Below are 22321 nucleotides of genomic sequence, written 5' to 3'. Positions count from 1 at the left end.
GGAATAAGTCAAAAACTAACCTATTTAATCCTGGCAGAGGTATAGTAGAGCAGATAGAAGCTGCAAATATCCACAGAAGCTGGCATTCTAGTCACATCAAGTCTCGAAGGATCCGGTAGTCAAAACAAGCAAAAAGTGAAGATGCGGCCAGTGTGGATTGAACACACGACCTTCAGATTGATTGGATTGAAGTTTTCCAGGTCCGAGGACCCGCTTCAGTCTGACGCTCTCCCAACTGAGCTATGTCCGCCGATCATCTTCGGACTTCTGCCGATGTGTGCGGCATTGTGAACCCTGCATGCCCGACTCCGCTTCGGCGCAGATTGAGACTGGCCGCCAGATGTAATTTAGTCTACAAATTCAGTCTACATCCCAAGACTCTTTTGGTGAAGTCCCATAGTATCTATCCAGAGCTTGGATGTATTGTCACAACTGGTACTTCAGTGAGGTCAAAAATTCAGTACTGCCAACCGGCTTCAACAACTTTTATTTAAGCAACACATATTTTCTACACCTTTTTTCTAGCGATCTGACTTTTTCATGTTTTCAAATGTATCTATCCCCCTCGGAATCCCGCAAAAAGTCCACACATTGACCCCATTCACTTATGAGATGTAGATGGCGCGGAACTGGGTGTTAACGTTCCATCCTGTGCTCTCCAGCGAAGGGTTTCCCTTGTTGTAGCAAGTCTTGGTGACAAAGTTGTACACAATCTTGGTGCATCCCGACCGGCTGCGGCAGAGGTTGATGCAGGAGGTGTCGTTGGGGACGTTGTACCAGATGTCTGTGGCCGGGTTGTTCTTGAAATCACTGCTAGGGCAGACCTGGTAGTTGGTGTTTCCGACTTTGATGGTGTAAGTGGGAACCAAGCACTTGGTAAGCGCGGTACCGTCGGCTACCTTCACGATAGTTTGGAAGCCTTGATTAACCGCCCAGTTGGAGGCTGCCGCGCTAGGGCTGCCCTTGAGGTAGCAGATCTTGGTGGAAGGGTTGAACACAGCCTTGGTGCAACCGTTTGTGGCCTCACACTTTGTGGCACATTCCTGGTTAGACTGGTAGTTGTAGTAGATCTGCGGGCTAGGAATCTGGAAGTCGGTATCGACGCAGACGGCATACAAACCACCCTGCGAGCCAACAACATAGTTCAGTGGGGTAGGGCAGTCCTTGTTAAGCCCGGTGCCGTCTGATACCTTCTCGAGAGTCTGAAAGCCTTGGTTGACTGCCCAGTTAGAGGCGGCCACACTAGGGCTTCCCTTGAGGTAGCAGATCTTGGTGGAAGGGTTGTACACAGCCTTAGTGCAACCATTTGTCGCCTCGCACCTTGTGGCACATTCCTGGTTAGACTGGTAGTTGTAGTAGATCTGAGGGCTAGGGATCTGGAAGTCGGTGTCGACGCAGACGGCATACACAGCACCCTGCGAGCCGACAACGTAGCTGACTGGGTTAGGGCAGCTCTTCAGGGGCGAAGAACCCGTGTTGCTGGTTGCGCTAGACGTGGGTTTGACAGAGGAAGATGAAGCAGATGTGCTAGTGGTGATGGCCGTGGTAGATGTGGTAGATGTGGCAGCCTTGGTGCTGACAAGCGTAGTGAGTGTGCTGGCCGTAGTGGCAGGGGTGTTTGCGGAATCCTGAGGACAGACGAGGGGGCCAATATCAGCAGTATACGAGTAAGAGTAGGCGTACTGAATGGTGTAAATGTCTGAGCCGGAGGTGTATCCCGTGTTGGTTGCGTAGCTCTTATCCCAGGTACGCGAATACAGAGCACAGATCTGAGCTTGCGCAACACCATTCTTCACTAGCAAATAGCTGGTGAAGAAGTGGCACCTCAAACCATTGAAGGGGTTTGTTTCAAGTGCTTGAGCAGCGCAATCAGTAGCACACAGAGCAGGATCGTATGCCTCGTTGGTGTGGGCCTTGTACGTGATGTAGCTGTTGCAGCTTGACGGGGCGTTGATGGTAGCTGCGTCTGTGAAGGTCGCGTTGTAGCCGGTAACATCATAAACGGGTGCTGAGAGCTGGTATCCGTTTGAGCCAGCAATAACGACGACGAAGTCGTTCCTCTTTTGTCCGCTGTTGGTAGCGGTGGATGGGCCGATTGCAACACCCCAGAAACTACACTTGATAACAGTTGTACTCGATGGGTTGGGGCAGGAGACAGAGGGATCCTGGCTTGGATCTCTCTCGAAAAAGATGTTGAAAGCCGCACACCCAGAGATTTTGGCACAGTCGGCTGCACACAGGGCAGGGTCGTAGGTTGCATAGGTCTTGTAACCCTGATAGACCGAAGCCGAAGTGGCAGACTGAAGATTTTGGAAGGTCCGGTACCATCCAGAAGGAGTCTTGGCGCTTAGAGCGGCGTTTGAAAAGGCAGTATCACTCAGGAATGCCTGGGCTGTATCGACCAACGGTACAGGACCACTTCCCGCAGGAAGGAGAGCGCAATCACGGGGGGCCAATTTCTGGACATCCCGCTTGGAGGCTGATGCAGTCTCGTTGATTGGCACAGTCTTGTTTCCGAATCCAATCGGAACAGTTTCCAGGGTAGAGGCAGGAATGCTGAGCAAGTCAGAAGGAGTGAATAGCTGGGCTGCTCCGGATGCAACCAGCGTGGCAAAGAGAGTGGTAGTCCGCATTGTGGAACGGAGGGAAATTTAAAGAAAGACAAAAGTTGAAGTAAGAGGTCAAAGTTGACAATGAGTGTGAAGATGATGAACGAAAGAGAATAGCTTCCCAGGATATCTAGAGGGGTTAAATAATAACTCGGTCAGTAAAGCTATCGTAACCACAACTCGGACTTCCCGCCAAGGTGTTCCAAGCCACGAAAAATTTCAACACATAGCCTAGTGTATTTCCGGTGCTGTGTGAGGCGAATGGTGATATTGCCAAAAACGGCGTATGTAGTTTTACAAAGTCTCATCGGAGCATAAGTGCCGAAGCTCGGTTGGGGATTACTAGAACGTCTAGAACCAAAGCAGGACAAAGGCAAAGCCAGAGCAGCATTTATAGAAGACAGCGCCACAATGATTCTTTGTCTAGTAAACTACCTAGGTACGAAAACCAATCAAATTATCAGACAAATACGAGCTGCCTTGACATCGCCTGATTGTTGGTCCACTGAGCCTCGTTCATTGAACACTGGTCTGGAGTTGCCGACGGTAGAGCTCATCGGAACTTGATGGAAAACCCTCACCCTCAGAATCTAGGTGAATTTGAATATTGAGTATCTGAGTCGTAAAATACAAAGGTTTCATTATTATGGCCGATAGTTTGTGATTTAGTCTCATTAAACCGCTCGCCTCCCCCTTCCTCACCAGTCGTCGTCATCTCACTGAATCAAACGACGGTAGATAAATGGATGGATATTATCAGGAAGACGGTATCAGCTCATGATCAAATGATTTTGACAACTCCATAGCAGGTAACACGAGTTGCAATATGTAAGGACAGTTGATCAACTACCGTTGGAACCTGTTTAAGTATCTTCTACCCCAAAATGTTAATTCACACTTAAAGGAAACCCACTCTCCAAACAAGGGCGATCTTGGAGTGTAAGCTGCCAAAATTAACCTCATGGGCCCAAATGAGGCTTGGAATGGAGTCTCAACGAAACGATGTATCACTGGTGCCAATTACATAGAGAGTGATATGTCCAGTTAACTTAGAATCGAAGGTACGAAACATAGGGGCTCCTGATACTATAGTGGTAGTAAGACCAACCCATAAACACATGGAAGGCGGTACAGAACTATTCTAATTAGTTGCCAAATATTGGATGAAATCTGAATTGAACCGTTCCCTTGTAAATCCCCACACGCGCTGCAAACGCATCACACACTGTCTTTACTTCTTTGTCTTAAGCTTTATCAGTGCCTCATAGAGAATAATCCGCTGAGGTCCGACTAAATCTGCCATTCCCCAAAAAATGCCACCTCCGTTATTAAACCCTTCCCAAGCGCGGTGCTCTTACCTCATCGTGAACACGCCGGTAAAGCGATCATCGCAGACAACTCATTCCTGTCAGACCAGTGCTCTTGGTATATCATGATGGAATTTTGTACTTTTTTCTGCGTGTTCAGGCGGTCTTTTCGCGCGACCGTTTCGCACTGAAATTCTTCGGCACACGGGCTAGCCAGTACAGAAGCAGTGCTGCGAACAGATTGAAGATGATGTAAACCCACATCAACCCGTAGTTACGCCACCTCTTATCATAAGATGTAGAGGTAGTAGCCAAGAAAACGTCCGTAGTCGCCAAGGGACAGAACTGACACATGCTGGTGCTGCTAGGGTTGTAGATCCGGCCGCCGGCCATTTGCATGTACGGCTCCATGTAAGCTTCGCAGGTAATGTTGCCTCCCTGCGGTGGGTTGAACCGCAACAGTTCCAACTGGGAGCACTCAACATCATTATGAGCTAGCCCAGTCGACAGGAGGCCGTCAACGAGATATGTAAGTGGGGAGACTCTGTACATGAACTTCCAAAATCCTGGGAGCGCATCCATCGGAACGATGACACTGGTAGCGTTAGACACTAATGATCTCTATACAATGTGCGGAGGCTGTCAACTAACCCGCAGAAAATAAGGCACAAGGCAAAGAGAAGAAGGGACAGAGTTGCCCCAATCTCAGCAGTTGGTGCGCCGGCGACCATCATGTTCGCAAAGGTCGACTCGAAGAGCATGAAAGCCCAGGTGAGCAAGAACATCAAGCCACCCCGCTCCGTAACGCTATCAGTCGGAATGGCGTTTCGATACATGCCTACAAGGTAGTTAAAAGGGAAAAATATTACAAGAGCAGCTAGCGTGTTCCAGGGTAATTCCACAATGATGTTGGCCAACATGAAAACGTACCACGAGTACGCTCTCGAGGCTCGTTCCCTGGCTTCGTACTGCTCACGCTGGAGTATAAAGTTGGGCATTGTCTGGTAGACCAAGAAGGCAAAAACCACCAGAAGCATGAAGATTGAAAACATCTGGCTTTGCAGGCCTTGCATGGTGAGTGGCGCCTTATAGAATGACACGCCGATGAAGAGACTCTGCCACCTTATTAGTGTTGCTTTCTGGCCGATGCGACAATCAAGGGACTTACGGTACCACCAGACAAGATCAGCTTCGCGTAAATATACGAAGGCGTCCGCCAGTATTGCTCAAAAACTCGCTTGGTGCATAGAGCCAACTGTACATGGAACGGAGCTGCGTAGGTTGATAGCTCGTCGCTTTTCCCAGGAACGAGTGTAAATGGCGACTTCTGTTTCAAGTTTTCGAGCTCCCGTTGTACTTCAGAATATTCGTTGCTCTCTCTCCATGTTTTTGGCCAGTCTCTAGTTGATTTAGACCCTGGCGCGGCGCCGATAACTTTCAGCATCCACTCCGCGGGGTTCTCATGCTGGCCACAAGGAGATGCCCCGTGCTTCTCGAAGTAGCTTGCCAGTGACTGAGCATTATGTCCCATATCCCCAAAGTAAACTGTCTGACCGCCGCGAGCTAGTAGAAGGATGCGATCAAATTGCTGGAAGAGAATTGCTGATGGTTGATGAATAGTACAGAGAATCGCTTGGCCATTTTCAGACAGCTTCCGCATTAGTGAGACGATGGACCAGGCAGTTTGGCTGTCAAGGCCGGAGGTGGGTTCGTCGAGGAAGAGAAGGACCTCTGGCTTTGCAGCCAATTCCACGCCGATCGTGAGTCGTTTTCGCTGCTCAACATTCAAACCTATCAAAAATGGACGTCAGCTTTCAATAACCTACACTCAGCTTGTCTCTGGCTTAGTGGAGTCGTACCTTCTCCAGGCACGCCAACGACAGCACCCGCATATGCCTCCATCTCTAGAAGCTCGATGACCTCTTCGACGTAAGCATGCTTTTCTTGCACGCTTACATGTGCAGGTTGACGAAGCATGGCACTGAACCTCAGGGCCTCACGGACAGTGGCAGTTGGGAGATGTATATCTTGCTGCTGCACATAGCCCGTCTTCCGCTGGAAGGATTCATTTCTAGGGATGCCGTTGACCAGCATGTCTCCTGAAACCACACCCATAGTTACTCGGTCGGCTAGGACATCCAGTAATGTGGTTTTTCCTGCACCACTCGCACCCTAATATCGAATTCACCTGTTAGCCAACCTTATAGCCCCATGCGATTCGCCGTGCTTACCATCAAGGCCGTCAACGTCCCTGGCTTCACCCATCCATCTACATTATCAAGAATCCGACGGTCCTCGCCTTTGATCTTAATATCATAGCAGACGTCCTTCCAGTGGAAAACAGCCTGGCTCTTCTCAAGGGCACCCTGTTCAGTCGTCTGCGTTGCCGGCGAAGCTGTTCCCTCGGAACGGTAGACAGCGTCAGATTTTGCGGCTTCCACATCCGATTCTGAATTAACTCCAGAAGAAGGCTTGTGGCCTTTGCGGAACAAGAGAACTTCGCCCTTGGAGCGATCCGTAGTGATGAATTCCGCAGCCAACAAGTATATGACCACAAAAAAGATGATGAAGCCAATAAGAATGCCGAAGTTCCTATAATACATAAGTTGAGAGTCAAGCTTCTAGGGTTCAGGGAGTGTACCTCCAAATGTGAGACTTGTAGTACTCAAAATGCGCGTTCATGTAGATGTCACCGTCGACAAAGTTTGCGCCAGGGGCCGCCCCAGCAACGGAGCATGTCCTCTCTTCGGGGGCCGCATTAGGATAAGCAGGGACATATTGGACGCAAGGAAATTGACGTCCAGTAAACTCATTGGCCACCAAGCTCTCAAATGCGTAGGCAATGGGATTGATGTAGTTGATCCACCGTAACCAGCCTTTCATGTTAGTGGTTGGAAGGATGAAACCAGTGTAAATGATTAATGAGAGGATGAAGAGGGCGGCTGGTGTTAGAGCTTGGTGAATGCTGCGAGATGTCTGACCGATAGTACGCAATATCATAGACATAGACAACGTGGTGGTGAAGCTGAATAAAAGGAATATGAAGAAGGCGTCCGCCTCTTGTCGCAGGTTGGCCATGAAATAAAGTGGGATATTGAAAGCCAAAGTCGAGAGAATCTTGCTGGGAAGATCGCAGATAGTTGATGAAATGGCTTCTGAAAAGGGATGATACAAGGCGTATCGCGCGTGTTTCTCAACAATCGGCCTCTGCTCGTAGAGGGTCAGAATCTGTGTTTCTGTCAGTGTCTTTTCACTGGAACAAATAGATTACCCAAGCAGCATTTCTGCATCAACAATAGACCTTACCTCAAGCGCACTGCTCAGTCCGTTGAACAAGATGGCGAAAAACAGTAAAATGCAACGGGAGTTCATGCTCGATGCGTCTGATGGCAAATCAAAGAAAATGCTTCCCAGCACAAGCGAAATAACCAGATTTCCAAATACCGTCACAAAAAAGAAAAGTTTGTTTCCCAGAAGGCGTTGATAACCGCGCACCATGCAAAGCCAGACCTGTAACGGCACAGTAATTGTGTAAGGTGACTTGGAGGATCTAAAATAGCTGTCAGTTGTCAAGGGAAGTAAAAGCACCAGCAATTTACGCACATCAAAGGTTGCTTATGGGCTTTCCGCGTCTCCATGAATTTCTCGACCTCAGATCCTCCCATGGGATATTGGTCCTCGAAACCCAAAACTTCATCCATGAGACGAGCCCTTAGCTCGCTATTCTTCCACACTGCTGCGAACTCGTCAGGACTTCTGGGGACTTTGTTTTCAAAACCAGGCTGGACAACACGCTCCGCAGGATTGGTAAGGGATGTAAGAAAGTCAGCAGTTGTCTGTCGATCAGGACAGGCATAGCCCATATCAAGAAAGTACTGTTTTGCCAGGCCCGTCGGTCCAAAATAAATCTGTTTTCCTTGATAAAGAACGGATACCTTGTCAAAGATCTGCGTTACGTTAGCAGCTCGCCCATGCTTCAACAATATACTAAACGCGGCTACAAACCTCGTATGCTGAGTGCGACGCCTGATACATCGCGACAATCGCCGACGTTTTAGCCAGGTCAGTCGACAAGCGCAGGGTACGGACAAACTCGAGCGCGGTGGCGCTGTCGAGACCTCGCGTGCTATTATCCCAGCACTGGATTGGGCTCTGACTGAGTGCGACTTCGGCAATGCTGACACGCTTGCGCTCGCCGCCACTGACACCTCTCACGAAGTCATTGCCGACCTTGGTGTTAACGGTGTGCGAGATCCCGAATACTGCCATGACGACATTTCTCAGGTGCTCCGCATACTTCTGTCGGCTGACACCCGGCAATCGGTTCTTGGGTGTTCGGGCCAAGGCGGCAAATAGTAAGGTCTGACCAACAGTCAGATGTGGGAAGTGGACGTCTGTTTCGGCCTGATAAATGGCTTCGCCCCGGAATACTTTGTGCATCGTTTCCATTGGTATACCTATAAGTAAGTGCGTAAGCTTCCCGGACTTATATAAATGGCCCTTATAACTGAGAAGTAAATGGTAAATCACACACCTTGATAGCTTATGTGTGAGCTTGGTTCAAGATTAAGACCTTGCGTCTCGCCCGCGATTGTCTTGAGAAGAGTCGAGACTCCACTTCCAGGGCGCCCCAAGACCAAAAGCATTTCACCACTCCTAACAAGCCCTTCAAAGTCGGTCAAAATATCTACCTTTTGTCGTCTGTTGCTTAAGTATTGGAGAATCATCATGGGCCCTCGCAGGAGGACATTGAAAACATCCTTCTGGTAGTCTGTATCTGTGCCATGGCCGTAAACACTCAGGTTATGCCAGGAAACCCCAGCTTCAAGACGAGGATATTGATCAGGCTTGTGAACAGAGTGATGGAGGAGGGCTCTCGCCCATTTCTTTGCATTGAATTGCTCTGGACAGTTGGGATCCAAAGATGGGTGGGATGACAAGAAAGGATTGATGCTGTGGTCGAACCTAGATGTTGTGTGGACTAGCTCCATACTGTAGGATCGAACCATTTCGTTGATCTGAGAGCCTTGAAGTTCGTCGTCCATTTCATCTTGCTGGTCTGGATGTTGGGTGCTCTCATTTAGAGTAGAGTCGGAAGGACGAGGCCCGATGGGCCTCTTGTCCCCAGGCGCCAATACCATTATCAATGGTATAAAGAAGAGAACAATTGTTAGGAAGTAAATGTACTATGTAGGTGAAAAAGATAGAGATAATAGCTACGAGCAACTTGACATGGCCTGGCGTAGTAGAAGGCACTACTTATAGTTCCAATCTTCATGGAAAGGGAAACCAAAAGAAAACCCTTCGCCGAGATGAGGAAGTGCTGGCGCGTCTATTCAGAAATTCATCAGGGACCCGTCACCTCGCAAAACTTGAAATCCGAATAATTACTTCATTTTGCCGAACTACCATTTTGCGAGCCGAATTTCCTGTTTGTGTTATCAATGAGTGGTGTGTTGCACATACCTATACGTCCACACCAGCATGCAGTTGAAGCTAAGGTCGGCCCCGAAAAGTCCCACAGCCCCAAAAACACCAACAGTAACATCAATCATTCGCTCAAGCCTGTCGATCATTGGTCGGCGAACGGGCTTGCGGCAACCGATCTGCGGCCGGACTTGGTCAATCCGGTAGTTCGGCGCCGAGTTCAGGCCCATATGGAAGCTGAAGGCTTTGGTCAGCCCCACTTCCCTCAATCAAGAAATATCATAGTACTCGTTTTTCTTTTCGTCTTCTACAAGTCAGTCTAATCTTTTTTCCGAATGTCATATTCCCGTGTATTCAATCATCATCAAGTTTCCGAGCATGGATGATAAGCCTGAAGTTGGTCCTGAAGCCGCTGGGGCCCGAATCCATAAGTCTTGCGATGCTTGCAAGACTCGCAAGGTCCGCTGTCCTAGTATGTTCTTGGAAGCCTCTCCACAGTTTCCTTGGAGACTATTTGAGTTTGTTTAAAGCTTGCTAACCTTTCAGGCTCTGGGCTGCCCGGCCCTTGCGCCAATTGCGTGGTATGTCCCAGTGGCACATGTTCTCCAAGCTGCCCATTATTAACGATCTTTGGACGAGGAAGCGTCGTAAAACACAGTGCCACTTTAGTGCAAGGAAGGCGGCACATAGAAGAAAAGGCAAGCTTCCTTGGATTTGACCCAGCAATGCTGCCCCCCACCAGAGCTCATACATACCTAGGTTGCTGTGAAAGACGTTGTAGCGTTGCTGACTGTTAATTAGTTGCCAATCATAATCTCCCCACCAACTACAGCTTGAGTAATCAACAGATCCCCCATGCCCCAGATAGCAAAGCATTTTCGGACCTACCTACCATCGAAAATGAGGGAAAAGCAGCCGTGCCAGAGCTCCCAGGCTCTTCGGCCCCGAAGTCGCCACCTCATCGAATTCAGGAGCTCCACGTCGACCGCGTACTGGCGAGAGCGAAAAGGCCAAGAATGTCAAGTTCCGGGGACCGAGACGAAGCAATGTTTGTACCGGCAAGTAGTTTGCCAACACCTTGACATCAGTTTCTAATAAGGTCACAGAACAACGGCATTTTTGGTAATTGCAAGCAACATACCATGACCTCGAAATCATAGCTGATATCCGCAGGTGGTCGTAACAGCCTGACGTTCTTCTCCGATGCCAGGCTTCTTTCTCTTTCAGCACGTCTGCGCAACAACAAGGTGAATGAACTCGTGGGACGCATCTCCACGATCGTTGCCGGTCGGCTGGGGCGTGCTGATCGCCCGACCAGTCCGCGGCGCATTCAACAGCCCTATTCCCTGGATGATGCAGCAAAAGCTTCATCATACATAAGACGTATAGTCGATTAATTCCATAACGTAGAACTATCAAGCTGACTATGCATTAGTCTACTTCAAACATGTACATCCCATGTTCCCTTTTCTCAACAAGACAGTATTTGAAAGTACTGTTTCGGGACCCAACTTCTTCAGACTGCTTGAGCAAAGTAAACCATGGTCATGCCTCTATCACACTGTACTCGCTCTCGGCTCTCAGTACGAAGGCAAGGGGACCTTTGAGCCAGGAAAAGGCGAATCCTGGAACTTATTTTCAGTTGCTCTGAGGTGTTTTTCAGACCTCCTACTTCTTCCAGATTCACTCATTACACTTCAAGCTCTGACAGCAATGTCAGTGTACGGTTTGGGCTTATGCGGCCTAGCTGTGGAGCCTATCATCATGTCTGAGGCTACAAGAAGGGCGCAGATGATGTCAAATAACAACAACTTTACGGGCAGCACGGCATATGCTTACCAAAAGTCATTCTGGATTCTTTATACCATTGAAAAGATCACTAGTTTCTACATGGGAAGAAGCTCGGTAAGGCGAATGTTCCAAAATCTGTTCACAAGTATTAATATATACAGGGATTCGTCGACAGTGACATTTTGTGTCCAATACCAACCGTTCCCGAAGCATCTTTAAACGAATTCAACTGGTTCTTACATTTCATACGTTTTGGAAGACTACTTTCCCGGGCCTATACATCCCTCTTTTCAGTAGGCGTATCAGGCAACTCCAACTCATACTATCTCGACATAATCCACCAGTTAACTACTGAGTTAGAAGAGTGGCAATCGTCTTTGCCAGATAATGGCTTCAGACCAAAGGGGTTTATTCGTCCGCAGGCTATTACAGGCCATACAGAAAGGGCCATAGGACTCATTATTCATTATCTATACAACAGCTTTTTGTTGACTTTATCAAGAACGACACTTTCATATCTGCCAAGTTCCGGAGATAGCGTTATTTTGACGCAGAGAGGCTCCAATTTGAAAACTATTTCGGCTGCGTCTCGATCTATTTTAGAACTAACAACAATGATAGAGGTAGAACCGTACACAGTCACCTGGTGAGTAAACCCATTCTACTTCAAGTCAAATAACGACTGGTTAACCCAAACATGATTTGTAAAATTAGGATCATCGCTGGTATTCCACTTACAGCGCTGTTTGTACTGTTCGACATTGTCATCCACGATCCACGGCAGCCAGAAACAGGATCCAACTTGGCGCTCCTCGATATGGTTGCTGGCCACTTTAGTAGGATAGAGTATGCCAGTAATGGTACTCTCCCAGGGTCTCTTATCTCAGAATTCACAAAGATTGCACGGGATTACGTGAATGAGGTCCATTACTCTGGTAAAGGATCAGCAAGCGTTGCACATCCCGGGTCCACTCCACAAATATTAGCATCGACTTTGCCGGCTCATACAATCGACGGCAATAGCAATAGAGAGAGAACCCGTGGTAGTAGTGTTGGCCTTTGCAACGTAAGTCACACAATTTCCTTAAACGGACCACAACTAAAAGGTACTTAAAGGCAACATCCGAGCCCAGGTCTACGGTAGACTTGATGCCATCGAGCTTTGCCGACTTCTCTTTTGATGCCGGCTCAGACCCCATATCACCAGGTACGCTCATGGGCACTGATGTTATGGGCATCTTCAGTTACTTTCTTCCCGACCTTGATCCCATGTTCTACCAACGCGTATCGGAAGACTACTTCTCTCAAGGAGAGTAAGTAAACTTACGGCAGTAAGGTTTCAAGCGAACAATATGGATAATCGGCGTTTTGCTTGATCATCTTGGATTTTGTACCAGTAATCAATATCAATGGATATTTTTGAAAAGCGAGGCGAAGGTTGTCCTAGGATAGAAGCGACTATCGATGCGCATGCAATAATTATCGTGGTTTAAGCACCTTAACCTGGCTTTGCAACCAATTGATCAGCATCTACCAGCCAAGGTGATTGTATCATGCCGTTTTCACTTGAAAACTTGTGTCCTAGGAGTTGCAGCTCATGGGAGGTCACAAACCCTGGGACTTAGGCCCTACAAGCTTGTAAGTTACTTAGAATAGGAAGCTAGCTAGCCTTTTACGTGCCTAAGGTCTGGGCTCAAGGTTTGGCGGTAGATATGGCGTTCGACAATTACCAAGGTCTGCTATTCCTAGTGGCGAATTGCTAGACGCCACCCAAGTGGCTCAACTCAACTCCAGGTATAGGAATAGTGACTACAGCCATCTCCAAAATCCTGAGCACAGCACCCGAATTACCTCCTTGCTTGCTCACCTGCTTGAATTGTAATCAAAATGTTCACCACTCGAGATGAGAAGCACCCGAGCCGGGTGTCAACTACGCGATTCGCAGTTTAAAACTCCTTCAACATGGCAGTCACTAGAACAATCTGAATTTATAAAGTCAGTGACTGTTTAAACCATATACTATCAGTATTATATCTTCAAAATGAAAACAGAAGAGAATAATAGTAACAAAATTGTAGCCTCATTTACCAAGCCAAACTAAGCTCACTTTGTCTCCTGACTTGTATTCTATCTCTCGCAGGAGTGAATAGCTCAACCTATCATGCAACTTTCTCACCAGCTTCCAGACTTTTTTCTCTCATAGGTGCCTGCGGCTCTGTATATAAACAGGCGCAGATACTAGCAGTCATCTTTCCCGTCTGATTCGGTTTCCTCATGGGGCAGTTCGAGAGCTCGTTTTAGCTCTCTTAACCATTGTCGCACCGGCTTTTCTCCTTGCCTCAACTCTATATAAGAGGTTTTGAGTGGCTCTGGAAGCTGGCTTACGTCTAAAAGCCCATCTTCATGAATGTACAGTTCTACATACCCTACCATAGCCATTCCAAAATCACCTACACGCTTCTCTGAATCGCGTGCATAGAGACGTAAGAAAGCCTCTAGAAGCACGTGGGCCCTGGGAACCACTACTGGGCTACTGCCTAGCTTGAAAACACCTGACCCACGACCTGGCCGCCAAGATGGTAGGGAGGTATTGTCAGAGGCAAGTAAAAAGTGTTTTGGAAGTATAGATGTCTCTGGATGTAAAAGAGAGTCGTCGAAAGTTGGCAAAAACCACAGCGTCTCCGAGAATAGATAAAAGACCAACTGTAACTTCCGACTCTTTGATATGAAGGTGGTATGCCGGTGGTGGTGTATGTCGTTCCTGTGAGCTCATGGGGCAAACTGACGGATCTGGGCACAGTGTAGTGGTGTCTAAATCTTCGAGAGCTTTTGCGCCGGTTTCCACCGAATTATCCGGAAGAACAAAATCGACTGACTTGTACAATATCTGTCTCAATGACCCAGAGCATCTTGATCAAAGTGCACCTACCGCGACAATTGAAGGTACGCCGTGAACATTGAGCAGACAATGCCCCCAAAGAACGCAAGGGATCTGAGAAGAATTGAGTGCAGATGAAATAGATGTCACAAACAACTCGGAATGGCTCGACATTATTGTGGTTCCTGCTTCTCGGCTTCTTGTGTTGCTTGGTTCAAGAAAAAGGGGGTTGAGGAGGGGGCTTTCACTAATTTTGCAGACGTAGAAGGTAAAATACAAACATACTTGGTGAAGTTAAAGGGACATGAAATAATGCTTTTCGAGGCCTGGCTAACTGAAGCAGCTCTAAAATTAGTCCTACGGTGAAGTTTTGCTTCGCTGTGTGAGTTTGGTACTCAATCCTCCATGCCACTGGGGTAGGTAGGTACTCGTGCCTCTGAGCCTGGCGCCCCTCAAGCGAGATCCCTGCAGCAGTTGGGTATATTTTCCTACCCTACCGCCTTCATTGAATCATTAGTTTGGAAGAGGAAGAATACAAGCTTTAGCCTTTAGCCTCGTCCATTCATATCTTGTAACTAACTAGTATTCGAAAACCTCATTTTATCAATTTGGTAAGTCAGTGAATAATTGAATAACGCAGCCTCATCCAGACCCGTTAGATTATGCTGATGTGGATGGATGAGGACTAAGTAAAAGATAATGCAACAAAAACAGCAACCAACAAATGGCGGTCACATATCCTCTCAATAAAATCGCATGGTGACTTATGCCACACTTTTCCTGGTAGGTAACCTAAAGTCCAATTAAGGCGTACTGCGAGTTAGGCATATTGGTCGTTCGCCAACGACCATAAAGTAAACCTACATATATTTACCCCGGTAATGCAGCCGAGTCCAATCATATCGCGGAGAGGGCGCTCATCACACACGTATTACTCCTCATGCAAGCCGGCCAGCTGAAAGTGTGAGGGGGCTGTGTTCATGACAGCCTGATCATAAATCCTACGCTTGTGATCAACGTGTCTCCTAACATTCTACGAATGCCACCCGCTTCCGTCCGTAGCTGACATCATGGAAAACTCGAGCATTCAAGCCGACGCGACCCAAAGTCGAACAGGAGCGAAAAAGGGACATTTTAGTAAACTCAAGGAGAAGCTAAGTCTTGGACGACAAAAGGTCTCATTCGAAAGCGTCCATCTGAAGCCCCCCACTGAGTCTTCACGCCCAACTTCACGAGCTAGCTCGATCGGCTGCAGCTCCATCAGTCCAGGCAATGTTTCGGCAGAGACGGGCGATGAAGGCTCTCATGCGCCAGAGCCTAGTACAAGGCCGCTGTCGCAGACCGAGACTACAATAGAAGAGAATGGGGCGCATTCGAAACCCATAATGCGACAGCATGCTGTAAAGATATGGGGAAGCGCCCTAGAGGCCGTCACGAAAGACCCAAAAATGAAGGAGTTCATCCTAGAGTATGAGGATCAACTCATAAAACTTGTCGAACAAGGTCTGCCGTTCAGATCTTCCTAGACATCCTGATTATAGGACTAATCCACGAACAGACAACAAGTCGATACCCACCTTCACAACGTCGCTAAAGTCGGAAAGCCTAGAAGACTGCCTCAAAACGATAGGTATTACATTACAAGACGCAGGGAAACATCAGCAGGCCAAAGACACCACTCTAGGTATCCTAACAGTGGTCAAAGGTCTCAGCTCGTTCGTGGGTTCTTTGCTGTCTGAGAGCCCTCCTGCAGCTATGGCATGGGCTGGAATATGTGCTTGCTTGCCCGTAAGTGATACTTGCCCTGTACTGGAATATCATGTCCTAATCTACTCTCACTTACTAGATCATTGCGACGCCAATAGAACAGGACAAGAAAATGATCAGCGGACTAGAGTACATCTATGGCAGGGCACCTATCTACTTCGATTTACCTGATGAACTCTTGCAACATGACGGCAGTAGCACAGGCATCAGTAAAGGAATCAAGAATGCCATTCAGCCGTTGTATGAAGGCACCTTGAAGTTTGTCATGATGAGTGTATGCTCCATCCATCGGAGGAGGCTTCGTCGATTCTGGGATGCCATTTCAGACCAGGCTAGGTGGGAAAATCTGTTGGATGAAATCAAAGAGGCCGAAAAGAACCTTCAACTGGATACCCCCATTTACCAGCAGTCGAGATTGTTGTACGTCGCCGAAGAAATCAGAATGTCCCTTCAAAAGAACCATGATCAGAAAGAAGCCAAGGAAAGGAAAAAGTTTCTAGACAGTCTTGGAGAGACGAACTATCAAGTGCGTCTTGGTACTACCAAAAGACGGCTTGATGGCACCTGCCAGTGGTTTCGCCAACACCCTAGATTCAAGAAATGGCTGAATAGCAAGGATGGTTTATTATTGGTCTCGGCAGATGCTGGCTGCGGCAAGTCTGTCTTGGCTAAATACTTGATTGAAGAAGTGTTATATGAGGAGGATCCTAAAGCCACTATCTGCTACTTCTTCTTCAAGGACGACGATCCACAGGCTCGGAGCTTTACGAGTGCCTCAAAGTCGCTCCTCCATTGCCTTCTCTCATCCAAAGAATGTCTTCTGGATGGCTGCAAAAAAGAATTCCCCAACAGCCCCAGTGATATCTCTGGCTTTCGACAGGTATGGTCTGCATTTTCCTCGGCATCCAGGGAACCAAGTGCAGGATCAGTAATTTGCGTCTTAGATGCATTGGATGAGAGCGATCCTGAACAGCGAAAGGACTTTTTGAGCCACATTAGAATGTACCTCAACAAAGACGAAAGCGTACGTGGAGCAAAGTTTATCATCACGACACGAGGATACCCGCAGATTATCAACGAGTTTACTAAGTTTCCTTCTAGAAAAATACATCTAGATGGTGACAACGATGAAGAGAAAACCCAGATCCAGAAGGAGATCAGTATCGTCATGGACTATCGCCTGCAAGAACTTAAAGAAAAAGTACCCGACATCAGCGAGAGCACATTGGACATCATACGCGAAGGGCTATCGAGAAACGGGAAAGAACAGAGGACCTATCTCTGGATGCACCTCATGTTTGAGCTTGTCGAAAAAAGGCGATGGGGCAACCGTGCCAAATGGAGAGCCCTGTTCCAGAATCCTCCCGACACTGTCGCCAAAGCGTACGGAAAGCTCTTGGAGAGTGTTCAGCCGGAATCCCGCAGAGAAGTGCGCACGCTTTTGGCGCTGATCCTCGCTGCAGAGAGACCATTGACCCTAAAAGAGCTCAGCATCGCTGTTTGCGCCCGGACCAACACAGAAGAGTCTCAAAAGTTCGACTTTGACGATGTTCTCGAAGAAGGTGAATTCAAAAACTGGATTCGTTGGGAGTGTGGCTCTTTCGTCGCCATCCACGGCAGCAAGGCTTATCTTATACACCAAACCGCCAGAGAATTCCTCATGGAAGGCAACAACACAAATCAGGACTATTGGCAGGGTTCCATTACAGAACGTGAAGCTCATCGGTACATGGCTGAGAGCTGCATCTCTCTCCTTTCCAGCGAGCAATTCGAAGATCCAGTGTTTAACGACAACGCATACGAGTTCTATGTTCTTCAAAGACCAAGTGTGCAAATCGACGAAGAGTTTGAATGCCCTTTCTTGGAATATTCAGTTGTATACTGGTTAGATCATTTTCATCGCTGCCAGGAGCAACTTTCATCAGATGCTATGGATATCAGCGATATATCTGGCGCTTTCAACACGCGTTATCAAAAGCTTTTCCGACAAAATCATTCACATTGTATTTCGGAGGCAAGCAGGTTTATAAATGAGCAAGAAAGGAAAACTTCACACTTGGGGTGGTGTTACCTCATGATGAGTGCCCTGCCTCCACAACGATTTCCTGACGGCTACACAACGAGACTACGGATTTCTGGATACACTGACTATGCCACACCAATTGCTTGCCTTTTCGGCCATAAGAGGCTTCTCATGTATTCTTTGGAAAAGCCAGGGGACAACAAAGCTGAGCAAGGCAGTGCCAGTTCATGTAGAGGCACGGCGGAAGATGACGGTCGCCAGTTCTCACTCGTCCACTTAGCTGCTTTTGGGGGATCTGAGTGGTGCCTTCGATACCTTCATAGCCGTGGCCATGATGTTACTTGTGAAAATCCGGATGGCCTGACCCCATTGCATTTGGCAGCTGGGAATGGCTTAAAACAAACTATGCAGACCCTGCTAGGCCTTGGAGCTTCAGAGAATGCACTGGATGCTGGTCAAAGATCACCATTTGTCTTAGCAATGGCAACCCGAGACGGCAGATCTTACATGAAAAAATATATATCATCAGTTAAAGATCAGGAGAACAAGATGCGTGTGCTTCTGTATAATGCCGTCGTAGCCGAGGCGCCAGAAAAACTCGCAGTACAAACCCTGTCGCAGCGCACAAGCAACCAAAATAGCACGCATCGATATATCCAGGCACAAATTGATTCGACAGAGCCGGAATCATATTTTGTCGCTTTCAGGTTCACTTTCCCAGGACGACTGATACAAGCTTTAGCTCATTTTGAAGTCGATTTCGAATTTCGCTATGAAGGCGGGCTCACCGCCCTCCAAATTAGTGTTCTGAAGCCAGCACGTCTGGCCAATACCTTTTGGCTGCTACGTATGGGAGCGGATATGTGTGCCGCTGATTCTCATGGCAATACACCTCTTCACAATGCAGTCAAAGCTGCTAATTATAAGGCGCTGGAGCTGCTTCTGTGGTACGGGGCGGAAGTCGACGCAAAGGGAGAAAACGGCGATACACCACTGAACATGGCGTCCAGAGTGGGTAACCTCGTTGCAGCTTCTGTTCTGCTCAAGTACGGGGCGGACCCAGAGATCAAGAATAATGAAGGGCTAAGCCCGTTGGATCTGAATCCCCAGCTGAAGCCGAAGGTTCGATCAGCTAGTCCCATCCTGTGAGTCAATCGAAGCAAAATCACCCCTGCTTAAGAGCGTCGCGATGGCCCTACAAGCTTTCATGAATTGTCAGGCGTACCCATCTAGCTTTGTGTATCATAACATTCAACAAAACGATATATTTCCTCCAGTATGGTTTTTGCAATGGCTGACTTTTATGCGATATAGGACATATTTTCTTGACATTTAACCCGATGCCTACTGAATATAAAATTTGATAAACCATCCACCCTATCCGTGAATTTTTGATATCTTATTAATGTCTTGAAGACAACTAATTTGCGTAAAGACTGCTTTATGGAACGCGCACATAATACGAGGCATACTTACCATATGCGGATGCACAAGCTAAGGAACTACAAGTAGCATGGAAAACCAGTCCTAGTATGGGCATCCCTGAGGAAATATTGTACCAAAATAGGTTATCCTTTCAACGCATGACAAGCTGTGTTTGATTTTGCAATCACACGGTGTGAGGTATCTCAACTAACATTCAAACCTGCAAATCCTCACACCTTTACGCCAGCCCCAACCCCCAATAATAGCCCATAGCAATGCCATCTACCCACATCCCAAAACTAACATGAACAACCAACATGATGGTGGCATGAACTAGCGCCTAACCCCGCGTGGGATTCTGTTACTCCATGTTTACGACCAACAACCAATGATCAAACTGCCCAGATGAGACGAGTACACACCAACAGACCTACTAAGACGCAAATACACAGAATCCTACGTGTAGATGTGATGTTAAAGTCTCCAAATTTACACATCCTTATATTCGGAAGCCAAACACACGGGCTCAAATAAGCCCGCCGTGGCGTGGAAGGCAGATCAATCACCAGGCAACATATCAAAAGACAGCATCATCCGCACATGTACAAACTGCCTTGCGGCCAAAACCCAGACCCGGCAGAATCAAGCCCCTTTCGGCCCTGGGGACCCGGCACCGTTGGTCATCGCGTCTCGAAAAAGGGACCAACAACCAACACAGCCGGCCAAACGGTCCCAACAAGCGCAGGCGGAATCCATCATGTGAGGTGCGAGCGCGCAGCAAACGAGCAAGCGCCACGCAAGCCACCCAACATTGACACTTCCAACAGCATATATTTCCAAAAAAAAGTTGAAGGGCTGTTGGTTCCACGAGGAAGGAAAGGTCTCGCCAACACCCGCGTCTCTAGCGCCAACAGACCGTAAGAACAATAGGAAGTAGACTCGCCGCAGACCTACAGTCGAAAAGCGCGGTCATTCATTCCTTTGGGAACGAAGAGGGAGTAACGATCGAGAAAGGTACTGGCTGGAACATGGAGAACATGTATAAACCCAAGATTCCGCCCAGCTTCCTCCGCGGAGTCTACCCAAAGCAGCCGGACCCCGCGGCTGATGGCTGCTACCAAAAGAGGAAAATTTTCTCTAATTATCTGTGCTGATGGTGGGAAAAAAGAGAAATAATAGTAAATAAAATGAGCGGGCAGCAGGCGGTGACAACACACCGACATGGCATGCGCATTTTAAGCGCCCGACTCGTGGCCCATCAACTCTGATTGGCCGTCGGCCGCGATGCGCACCACGGAAAACTGGCCGTGTTGAGTGAAATTTGTGATTATGTGCAGCCGAGCTAAGGCAAGCTCTGCTTTAGCTCAGCTAGACGAGAACCGCCATACCGCGTTGTGGTGGTGGTGGTGGAGGTTGGGAGGAGCGCGGAAATCGCGTGATGGGTGCCGGATGAACCGCTTGATTGAGCAGGTTGCTTCTCGACCTTTCCGAAGGGGGATGTCGTGTGTCTTGGGGTATACCCGACTACTTCAGTCAAGATGGTTGGTAATCGAGGCGTCATTAAGTGCAAAGCAGGCTCCAGTGCTGGTGTGAAGGGGTTCATGACATCTGCCTTGACCTGCGCCGCATGTAACCGTAACGGTCTTTGCAGAATTCTGTTTAGGGGATTTGGATTATGGCCGAGGGATACCACTGTAGTCCCAACGGTCAGATACCAGGGGTCGGCAGGCAGGCAAATACACCGACGCAGGATCGGGGCACCGTCCAGGTCGCATTCTGGTCTACTCATCCACGGTCATGGGAAATCAATCGCGCCTCGCAGCCATGTAGTCGGCGAGCTACGCCTCTGACAAAGGTCAGTGGAAATGCTTGGCGGCGATGGGACGGTTGAAAAGGCCGAGTGCCGTTCTATCGGATTCATTGACAGGAAATCTTCAAACCAAGCCTGGGATATTCGTTGTACTTTGCCTGGCCCCTGAATGGTGTTATTACCAAATGCTGTCTTTTAAGGAAGGTTAAACCTCACTTGAAGCAACGTGTCGCACCACGAACTCCGTAATTCTTAGCCCTTCAAATGCATTGTGATATCTTCAGGGGCTTTCAATGACACAGTAGGGAGTAGTGGCAGGTCACAATCACACTTTTGTGACGAAGGTGACGATTGTCATCTAAATTCGAGGACGGGCAGCTTGGTTTGATCTCCTGCAGGTTGGAAAAAGTATGGATGAACTCAAGCTGGACCCGCTACTACGTATTAGAAGTCGATCCCTCCTTTCCCACTTTAGGGTGTTGGTTGGGAGCAACGTTGGGGTTTACTAGAGATCTAGATTGAGGGGATTCGGACCAGACTTGGTCTGTGCGTCACGGTCTGAAACGTAGCCTAAGTGGCTTGAAACGAATATCTCTCCTTGCTTGGAGACCTTTAAGGGATAAGTACAAACTCTCTTTTCGCCAATGTGAACGACCCACAAACAGTGAAGCGCAGATTGATAGAATTGACTTCTTTCTTGCAGCTTGAAGTTCATTGCCTGATCTGTAAAGGTGCGGGCGGCGCGGGAAGTCTGAGACGAGGGCGGACACGAGGTTCCATCCCATGTGGTTTGCGATCGACTCATGGGATAAGGTTGAAGGCAAGGATTCCAATTGAGCCTGTTGGTGCTCGCCTGTGTATGTTTCTGTCTAGGCCGCTTTGCGATGCGGCCGGCCGGGGCCGATTCGACAACGACGACAGCTTGACTGTGCTGGTGGGGAATCTATGGGTGATGGTGAAGATTTTGCGACCGGCTTTTGGTGATTGACGACAGTAAAGAAGTGAAGCGAACGCGATAGCACCATGAAACTGACGACGCTTGCAGCATCGTGACTCGGGCAGGAAGTTTATTCTATCGTACTACTTCCCACGGGGTCTCCGCGCGGCTCACCAATACGGGTCGCATTTAGAGTTTGCTAACCTGAGGTGAAGTTTATGACACAGGACTCATCGTGCCCCGTCACCGGTTCCGTAGGAGGATTTGGCCGACTCGCACACCAGGAACCGTTGGCTTTCCACCGGCGATTTTCGGAGTGTTTAGGAATAAGGCGCGCAAGAGCTTGC

The 22321-nt window shown here is 48.2% G+C and overlaps 4 protein-coding genes across 4 annotated transcripts; 2 read left to right on the top strand and 2 right to left on the bottom strand.

Annotated features, from left to right (window-relative positions):
• Positions 1-605: 605 nt before the first annotated feature.
• On the bottom strand, positions 606-2633 carry CTRU02_200775 (uncharacterized protein; the record flags this gene model as incomplete). The annotated part of the gene is made up of 3 exons (XM_036718788.1): positions 606-1253; positions 1455-2471; positions 2493-2633. The coding sequence occupies 3 exons, from the start codon at positions 2631-2633 to the stop codon at positions 606-608; spliced, it is 1806 nt and encodes a 601-aa protein (XP_036589788.1).
• Positions 2634-4072: 1439 nt separating this feature from the next.
• Positions 4073-9057, bottom strand: CTRU02_200774 (multidrug resistance protein cdr1; the record flags this gene model as incomplete). Its single annotated transcript, XM_036718787.1, has 10 exons — positions 4073-4511; positions 4568-5031; positions 5085-5707; positions 5776-6088; positions 6148-6508; positions 6558-7144; positions 7223-7466; positions 7520-7863; positions 7922-8373; positions 8451-9057. 10 exons carry the CDS (start codon positions 9055-9057, stop codon positions 4073-4075), a joined length of 4434 nt encoding a protein of 1477 aa, XP_036589787.1.
• Positions 9058-9721: 664 nt separating this feature from the next.
• CTRU02_200773 (uncharacterized protein) lies at positions 9722-12451 on the top strand (the record flags this gene model as incomplete). Its single annotated transcript, XM_070203741.1, has 7 exons — positions 9722-9815; positions 10145-10417; positions 10517-10726; positions 10779-11248; positions 11296-11780; positions 11849-12200; positions 12251-12451. 7 exons carry the CDS (start codon positions 9722-9724, stop codon positions 12449-12451), a joined length of 2085 nt encoding a protein of 694 aa, XP_070062323.1.
• Positions 12452-15082: 2631 nt separating this feature from the next.
• CTRU02_200772 (ankyrin repeat protein) lies at positions 15083-18951 on the top strand (the record flags this gene model as incomplete). The annotated part of the gene is made up of 3 exons (XM_036718785.1): positions 15083-15515; positions 15571-15800; positions 15859-18951. 3 exons carry the CDS (start codon positions 15083-15085, stop codon positions 18949-18951), a joined length of 3756 nt encoding a protein of 1251 aa, XP_036589785.1.
• Positions 18952-22321: the final 3370 nt, after the last annotated feature.

Source organism: Colletotrichum truncatum (genome assembly GCF_014235925.2).
Source record: "Colletotrichum truncatum strain CMES1059 chromosome Unknown Contig_0001, whole genome shotgun sequence".
Classification (NCBI taxonomy): domain Eukaryota; kingdom Fungi; phylum Ascomycota; class Sordariomycetes; order Glomerellales; family Glomerellaceae; genus Colletotrichum; species Colletotrichum truncatum.
This window is presented reverse-complemented; position numbering and strand designations above follow the sequence as displayed.